General features: G+C 52.6%; 1 protein-coding gene across 1 annotated transcript; it reads left to right on the top strand.

Annotated features, from left to right (window-relative positions):
- Positions 1-2,472: 2,472 nt before the first annotated feature.
- On the top strand, positions 2,473-7,274 carry LAT2 (linker for activation of T cells family, member 2; the record flags this gene model as incomplete). Its single annotated transcript, XM_010135669.1, has 8 exons — positions 2,473-2,530; positions 3,084-3,127; positions 3,923-3,961; positions 4,541-4,571; positions 4,699-4,754; positions 5,431-5,496; positions 6,285-6,353; positions 7,186-7,274. Coding segments are annotated over 8 exons (452 nt in total), but the record flags the coding sequence as incomplete, so codon positions are not given.
- Positions 7,275-8,868: the final 1,594 nt, after the last annotated feature.

Raw genomic sequence — 8,868 nt, 5'->3', positions numbered from 1 at the left:
AGGGGGGGTGTGAGTGGGGGAGAGGGGCTGCAGTTAGTGGCTTGGCGGGCAGGAGTGGCTGTTTTGCATTGCAATGTCCGAGGCAAATACTACGCTGAAGATATAATTTAAAAGAATAAATCAAAACCCTATCTCAAGTGCTGTTTGCTGCCTCCACTCTCCTCTCGTGCTCCCGGCTGAAGAACTTCTGTGAATGTGTTTTATTGGTCTTTCTGATCTTTAACTCCCAAATGATTTTTTTCCCTTCTCTTCCAGCTACCAAGAGGAAGAAGCAGCTGAGCGAGCAGAGGAGCCAGTAAGTCGCCTTTCACAATCGCGCTTCTCCCCCAAACACCTCACCCAGGGTGAGACCCTGGCCAGAGCCTGACCGTGCTTCGAGGCTGAAATCCAATTTGAATAAAATAAGATAATCCCAGAATGGTGTTGGCATGCCCCAGCCCAGGGCGCTGCTCGAAGTGTAGTGCCTTTACAAAAAATAATCCCAAATTAAGGTGAAGCTCTGACAACAACGCCTGTGAGTCATTATCAAGTTGGAAAAAGATCTGGGAGAATCAGAAGGGCAAGTCCTTATCACATCATGCCCCAACATGAGGTGAAGAGGTTGGTAACTTCACAAATGAGACCCTGCCCTTGGCTGGTGCTGGTGGGACCCTGTGCCAGAGCAACCACCGACTTGCGGCACAAGAAGCGAAGGAAATGCGATCGCACCCCCCCACCTCCCCCCTTATTTCCTTCAGCAACAGACAAACCACAGCTAAATGATATAAAGAAAAAAATAAAAGGTGGCTTGTAACCTTTGATAGAGGAGAAAACGTGGTGCGAAGGGGCTCTGCGAGGGCCCCCGTGGGGTCGGGGTGTTTGCTTCTGCCCCAGGACCAGGGGCAAGGGTTCGGTGTGCTCCATCACAGACCAGCGCAGGCTCCGTCCCCTGCGGGGGGACCTGCTGAAATTTATACCTGCACTAGGTGGTTTGACTTCAGGCTCAAGGTGGTGTGTGCCCCCTTTCGAGATCTCTTTGACTGAGCTCGGGCTTTTTGTGAGCAAAACGGTTTAGTTCTGTGCATTGGTAGACTTTGTGATGAGGTCCTTTGGCACGTCGTCTCCCCGCCAGCCCTGTGCTGTGAACACCGGCATGGGGAGGGGAGTGATCGCAATGAAAGGGGAGGAAAGGGACCCTCCGAGGGCCCCTAAAATCAGAGTTAATAAGTTCCTGTATGGACCTGAGGTACGAGAGCTGTTAAATGCTATCATGCTCTGAAGAGCCACTCGCCTGTTAACTAAAAAGAGGCTACTGGGCACGTGCGTTATTTTTATTGCTGATCGCGGATGTTACTTTTTTCAGGTTGATGTTAAGGTATGGTGGGAAGGACAGGGACAGCAGCAGAGGTGAAACAGTGGGGTTTGATGCCATTTCATGGCTGAACAGCATTTTTTGCGGGTGAAAATACTCTTCTGGCCTTCACTGGTGCATGAAGTGTCAGAGTCGGAATTATCCTAAATGATGTTTTCCTCCTCCCTGGTCTATGACATTTCCTTGTCATAGACCCCAAAATTCAGCTGAGGTTGTACCTCTATTTTTTCCAGGTTTGAAAGCCAGCGGAGCTTTGAGGTGGTTCGATCCCATTCCAGTGAGTGTAAATGTTACGTGGGGCTCCCGCGTTGAGGGGTGGGGGTCCTGCATACATGGAACCGGGAGAAAGTAAACTAAAAGGTTCACCTTGAAGCCAGGAGATGAAATGATACGAGACCGAGATTGTCGAGGCCACCTTAGATGCTTCTAGGGATGTGAATTCTGAGCTCTAGGAAAAGAATCTCCCTCCGCATTGAACATAAATCACTAAAGCACCATCACTGAAATGCAGCGCCCTGTTCACCCCGTGAAAACAAGAGTGTGGGTGAGCCCGAATCGATAGAGTGACTCATTTGTCATCACCCCCTTACTGCTTCCTGTGGCGAGTTGGGTTAGGTGCTGACCTTTTGATTCTTATCCTGAAACGAGCTGCTGACGGGGTCTGTATTAAATGTCACCTCCTGCAGACGGGCTCTTTGGGGCCGCTCCTTTCCCTGGGACCTTGCTGGGTCCAAGCCCCGTAACCCCCCTATGAGTCTGTGCTCCAGCCCAGAGCTCATGACCGACCAGTGCCTCCTGCAGTGTGAAGGGACGGCACTGGGCAAGGGAACAGCCCCCGAGTCAAGCAGGTCTGGGAGACAGTGGGCAGTAAGGGAGCAGTGGGGATTGCAGCTTCCTCCGGCGCATGTTCGCCAGCTCTGCAGCCTGCACAGGCACCAGCTCTTCCTCAGCTTGTTTCCTGTTTGGGCCATCTATGAGCTTTCAAGAAATGATTTGGAAGCTGTTTTGGGATGCATTAGACAAATCCCTGTCCGTACTGAGGAATCCTCTCTGGTGGGCGCGTTGTGCTCGTTGAAATATCTGCTGCTGCCATAATAATTAACAGTCTGCTTTGTTCTTAGTGCTAGCTACAACCCGAAGGCTGGAACAGATTGAACCTGAGAGCTTATCGATAGCAAGGTAGGTAAAACACCCAACCAGAACCTAGCTCAGGAGTCCAGGCTGGATGAAGCTCACACAACATACGTGAATGTTCAGGAGTTGGGGTCTGTGCCCTATGAATGAGGCTTGGGCTATACTTGATTTATTGGTGGTCAATAGGGGGCTTAGACTTTTTCTGGCGTTTCTTCAGTCTGTCTGCATTCTACTGGCAACTATTTAAACCGAACCCGAGGAAGTGAGCTGGCGCTGTCCAGAATAGGTACATCATGAGAAAGAAATGGACAGGCTTTGCTTATAAGCAGTTTGACATGAGAACTCCACTTCTCCCCTTCACCAAAACCCCCAAGAACTACACAGCAACAATAACCCTGCTGCAATATTCAGACATAGCTATTGCCACCTTGGGGTTTCACCCCAAACTCTTCATCTCCCATTGCTCGATGTGTGACCCGTTACAACCTCACCGGGGGGTTTCACGGGTGGTCCTTCAGGCTTAGTCATGCTGTGGTCTGTAACGCCTGGTATGGTTTGCTCAGACCTGGGATTTTAGCTCCCTTTTCCTCTTTTTCAGGAAAACCACCAAGGGGCTCGGTGCCTCCTGCCACACTGGATACGGTGAGCATCTACCCTGTGGATGGGCACTAGTTTAATGCTCTCTTCATCCATACAGCCACAGGGAAGGCACTACCACAAAATTCCTAAGTGGGGATTTCCCAATCTCAGGTCGTTTGAGTAGATGCTGGCTGGGAGCTCCCACCAGTCTGGAGAAGTCGGAGCCTCTGAGATGCTGGTTACTCAGCGCTGGACCTCAGGCAGGGTTATCCTGGAAACAAGCTGGGTGAGAGGTACAGGTTACTCCTGGGGAGATTCTGATTAGACAAAAGAGGAAAATTTTTCACCATGAGAACAATCAACCATTGGAATAATCTCCCCAGGGAAGTGGTGGGGTCCCCACATCAGACGCTGTTAAGATTTGGCTGACAGAGGGCTGGACCAGCTTCTCTAGATTGTGCTTTTGCCAAAAAAAGTTGGACCAAGTGATCCTTGAGGTCCCTCCTACCTGGATTCTGTGATGATGAAATTCTGTGATGGTGAAATTCACTCCTGTTGTTAGCACCTATTCACGGTGCTGCACAGCAGCACTTAATGAGATCTAGCCTGGGTCTGAGCCAAAATCCAGCGCTCGTCCTGCTCAGAGCCACTGGCCAGGTTATTCCAAACATCACCCCTGGCTGTCCCCGCACCTCTGCCCTGGGGTGTCCAACCTTGCAGCTGTGTCCCCCAGCTCCGAGCAAAGAGCTGAGCAGGGGCAGAGCTGCTGGTGCTGAGATGTTTGATGGCTCCATCATCGGACGCCACCCATGGCTCAGCCTGAGCCAAAGTGTAACGTGTCCCTCTGCTTCTCCCCAGGTAGCAGGACTGAGTCCAGGTATCAGAATTTCTTGACAGGTAAATGCTGCAGCCGCACATCCCGGGGTTTGGGGAGGGAAGGCTGCCGCAGCGATGAGAGGTTATGGGGGATGAGAGCTGGCGGGGAGCACGCAGGCAGCTGATACTGCAGCTGGCAGAGCTCCAGCTTGGTTAATTTAGAGATTGCTTTATAAGACACATGCTGATCTGATTAACAGCCAGAGCGGAGGAGGACGGGATGCTCGTGAGGCCCCTGCTCCCTCCCGGGGCAGCGTGAGCTGGTGCTTGCCCTAAGAGGATTATTGGTGCAGGGGCTGTGCTCTCCTTTCCCAACCCGGGGAGGATATTCCCGATCTCCCTGCCAGCTGGCAGCATCTGTCCATGAGAAGCGGTGAGCCCTGGTTTTCTCAGGGCCTGGGGGGGAACAAGGCTGCCTCCCCATGCTCCAGCCTCCCAGCTCTGCTTCTGGATGGGCTTCAGGGCTGTGCTGGGGCTTTCTGGCTGTGGGGACATCTGCTAGGGCTGCATGTGGGGAATTTGTCCAGCTGTGCTGTGGGATGCTGGTTTGAGTTTCTGCTCTGGTATGGTGTGCTGACAGCAAACCCTTTGTGCTTGCAGAAGACTGCCTGCAAGGGGACGCTGCCTACGTGTAAGTAGCTGGTTGCTGCCCACCAGCATAACTGAGCAGAGCCATACTGGTTCCGGTGTGGTCCTGGCTGTCTTGTAGCTCAGGCTGGGAGGGCAGGAGGAGCTAACTGAGGCTGTTCTTCTTGCAGGGAGCCCATATCTTTTGATTACTACAACTGTGCCACGTTCTTCACCCCACCCAAAGGTGAGGTCTCCATACAAGCAAGACAGTGGAAATAACAAGCGATGGAACAAAGAGCTTGGGGGGCAGGTTTAATTTTTCTAATCAGATTTTGGCTCTCGATGCTAATAGATTCGTGTACTGGGCTCAGCCAGATGTTGTGCTTCAACTGGGGCTCTGTTCCTTCCCAGAAACTGCAAATAAGCCCAAGATGACACTGCAGTCACAAGCTTAAGACTCACTGGGAAGGGAAACCCCCTCCCAACTGCTATCCTGGGCTGCGTGCCAGGGGGTCACCCCTCCCCAGAGCCGGCCCTCCCCCTGTTCGCCTTAGGGACTCTTCTAGGGCTTGTAATTACACTTATTGGGTTTTATTCCTACCCGCAAGAAAAGTCACGGTGCCTCAGGACCAGCTTTGGCCACTTGCCCTTGTGGGTGGTGCTGTGGCCAGAGAGCCTCAGCGAACACTCCACTGTGTTGGTGTGATGCTCCTGTAGGGCAGCGATTGCCTTGTTCAATGGCACTGGGGATGCTCTATCCCTGGGTCACACCCCAGTCTGTCACCAAAACTAAAGATGATTTTTTAACTCAGGTACATTTTGTTATGGGAAACAGCCTCCTCCTGCAGGTGGTGAGGGATCTTCCCAGGTCACCTACACTTTCTTAAACTCCTTTTCCCTGTCTGTCTTCTCTCTGCCAGAGAAAGAGGAGGATTCCTACTCCTATCAAAATGTCATCATTGGAGCATCCCACAGCTCCAATCTGGGTAAGTGTGGTGCTGTGCATGTTGTACAAAGGTATGTGGAAGCGCAGTGAGGGATGGTGACCTGCTCAGCTGAGGGTAACTCCCCTCATTCACAGTCTCAGCTCTGTGACAGTGCAGGGGCTGCCGCAGGCAAGGGGCAGACCTGGAGCATTCCCACTTTTTGCAGGAAAATATGGATGGTGGTAGCCGACCAGCCCAGGGCTCACCTCCGAGCTGCTCCCTTTGACTTGGAGGTTTCTGCAGCCATTCAGGAGCTTTGGGGGCTGCATTGCTTCTCGAGGTCTTTCAGAGTTGTTATCAGCCAAGACTGGTCATGGTTCTAGCCCCCAGTTTGGGTTTCTCACCACATCCAGCCCAAGAAGCCAGTGAGTCGCTGGAGTACGGCTTTGGACCACGGTGTCTGCTTGAGGGCTTCCAGCTTCTGTCCTGGGATGTTGCAATCAGAACAGGAAGCCAAGCTCGTTTCCTTCAGCAAATTAACACAACGCTTCCAGCCCTGCAAGAGCCTGCCCTGTTCCTGGCTGGCTTTGTACAGAGCAATTAGAGGGGCAGGAGCAGCAGGGACCAGTCTGATCCCTGTCTGTGCCTGCGGATATCCCCGCGCGTGGTCAGGGCTGGAAAAGCGATGAGGTAGCGTCAGCAGACCTGCGGCAGGAAGGCAGCCGGCCAGCTGGAAACTCAGCCACGTGCACAGGGCGGTTGAGGTGCGGTGGGAGGAGGGGGGTTTCACAAAGGTCCATTTTTAGTCCACTTGCTGTTCAGCCTCATCCTGTCCAAACTCTTCTTAGCCACAGATGACGCTGCAGATTACGAGAACAGCACAGCGATACATACATGGAAACTGCAGCGAGTGGAAGGTACGTTCTCAGCAGTTGTGTACTGTGTAGGGATGGGGCTTGTGGACAGGGTGCCTGTTGCGCTAGACCAGTATAGACCATGCTCAGGGCAGGGCAGCCATCAGCCCCATTTGAGTTATTTTTTCCGCAACTGTCTGTGATAAACATCTAAAGCCAATTACCACACACACTCACAATGGAACGCTGCTGTGACGGGACGTGGTATCTCTAGTGCTGGAAAGGCCACGATGCAGGTGGCCGTGCTTAAACCCTGACCATGGGATGCTACAGAGGAGCATCGCTCTTTGTGTATTCTACCCCCTCATGCTGTGAAGTTGCCCTGGTGCAAGCTCAGCCTTGTCACCCCCCCCAACAAGGAAAGCCACATCCAGCAGGTCAGCCTGCGACTCTCTGGCAGCAACTGGGGGTGCATATTTCTTAAGCAAACCTTTAAACAACGGCTTAACCAAGTGTGTGGTTTCCTGCCCAGCGGAGAGGGTAGTCAGGCCTGGGAGATAGGGGTGAGTGATCCACTTCAGAGCTCCCTGTCTCTGGTGTGGAAGCTGCCCAAGCAGACTGACTCTCATTATCCTGTTTGCGCACTCTCGAGATTAAATCTAAGTCTGTCTCTTTGGGCTCTGAAACGCTGTCCACACGCACTGCCCGCAGAGCATTTGCAGATTTGCTGTGAAGTCCCTTCAAGGAGGTCTTGACATTGTGATCTGAGATTTCTTGGCCCAAGAGCAAAACTGTGTCAGCACGGAAGGCTAAACGCTGGGTGGCTGCACAGCATGTCTACGGTGTGTACGGGTGTTTTCAGACCAGCCCACTCACCGACCGTCCTCTCTTGCAGCTCTGCAGACAGAAAGCCTGGATGACGAGCCCGACTATGTCAATACGGCCCCTGCATCAGGCTCTGTCTCTCTTCCAAAACAAAGGTAAAAAGAGGGCAAATGGTTGATGTGTTTGTTTAGAGGTGGGAGGATTGTGTCAATGCCAAAGAGAGCTTGGCTGGAGCTTTGCCCCTGGCAAGCAGGGCCAGCCGGTGCCCAGCAGCCCACGCAGGGAGCAGGAGCAGCCACGTCTCTGTCTCTGGCTGATGCTGACTAATGCCGACCGTGCAGGCAAACTTGTCAAAGCCCGTGTGTCCCAGAGCCGTCCCTCCTCCAACAGGAACTCAAACCCACTTCAGAGCAGCTTTGGGCAGCACTGCTGCTACTTGCTGCAAACAGGAACCCCCAAACCCCTCCGGTCTGTGTAGCTCGCAGGCTGAGCAGCGTGAGGGATTCCCCGGGCTCAGGTGAGCCTGCTCTGCTGCAGTCCCGTATCCTGCTCCTGTATCAGCAGCAATCTGATGCTGCTGATAAAGAATTACTCAAGGCAGTTAAAGCCAGCAGAAGTTCTCCACCAAGGGAGGGTGAGCTCAGAAATGGGCTCCTGGCACCTCTGTGCCCTCTGCTCTGCTCGGGGATCATCATCCAGGAGCTCAGCTGAGGCTTCTGCTTTTACTTGGACGTTCTGTAGTGTGCCTCACTGCTCATCCCCAGGGAGAAAATGTAACAGGCAGCAGAGTTAAGAAGTTGAAATCAGGGATTAAAAGTCAGTGGACTCACTGTTTTTTTTCTCCTCTTCTTTGAAGTGCTCTGCGTAAAGTCTGAAGTGGCTCTTTGCTGAGCTGTAGGAGCACGCCCAGCAAGCGTGCACACAGGGAGAGGGGAAGCGGCAATCCCTCGGTCAAACCCCTTCTGCAAGCTGTGCCCAAGATCACATAGAGGGGTGATGCTGAAAGGAAGAAATGCTCTGCTCAAAGTCCTACAAAGAAAAAAAAAAAAAGGCAAAAACCCCGGCAGCTGGAGAAAGCACTCTGCCTGGCAGCAATCAGGCAAGCCAAGAGCTCGCCATCCCATCTCATTTCCCTGCGTGTCTCCTCAAGGAGGATGGCAATGGCCAGTCTGCGCAATGTCTTCTGCTGCCAAGCATGAAACGAATCTGTAAATCGCTGGGCAGCAACGCAGCCAGCTGCTTAATTCGTCAGGGTGGCTCGTGCACGACGGTTCAGAGACGCAGGGATCCTGTTCTGTGGTAGTTCCTACGCTCCCGCAGAAGCAGCTTCCTACAAGAGAGGAACTGGCAGAGGTTGCTTTTACAACAGCAGAGGTTCTCTTGAATTAAAGGACATGCCAACCTGTTCACAAAAGCTAAAGAGGATTAAATCCCCACCTTATACACAGCTCAAAATTCACAGGATCTGCCCGTGGTGGTTTTCCTTATCCTTCAGTATCCGTTTTAGAACAACACAGAGACCCTGCAAAGGTCTGATCCTCAGGAACTGCATCGATCTGCCCGCACTGCCAGAGGGAACATTGGCCCTGAGGCATGACCCTTGTCCCCTGAGCCCGACGCACAGATTTGGTGCTGTTGTACCACTTATTTATTAAAATTGAAAAGCACCCCAAGCAAATGTGGTGGTTTATTACGGTTCGCTGCAATGCAGACAGTGTCTGCATGGTTGGGTGAGACAGACTGAGGCGGGAGC

Source organism: Buceros rhinoceros, unplaced genomic scaffold, assembly GCF_000710305.1.
Source record: "Buceros rhinoceros silvestris isolate BGI_N320 unplaced genomic scaffold, ASM71030v1 scaffold33254, whole genome shotgun sequence".
Classification (NCBI taxonomy): domain Eukaryota; kingdom Metazoa; phylum Chordata; class Aves; order Bucerotiformes; family Bucerotidae; genus Buceros; species Buceros rhinoceros.
The sequence above is the reverse complement of the archived record's forward strand: the minus strand, read 5'-3'. Positions and strand labels throughout refer to the sequence as shown.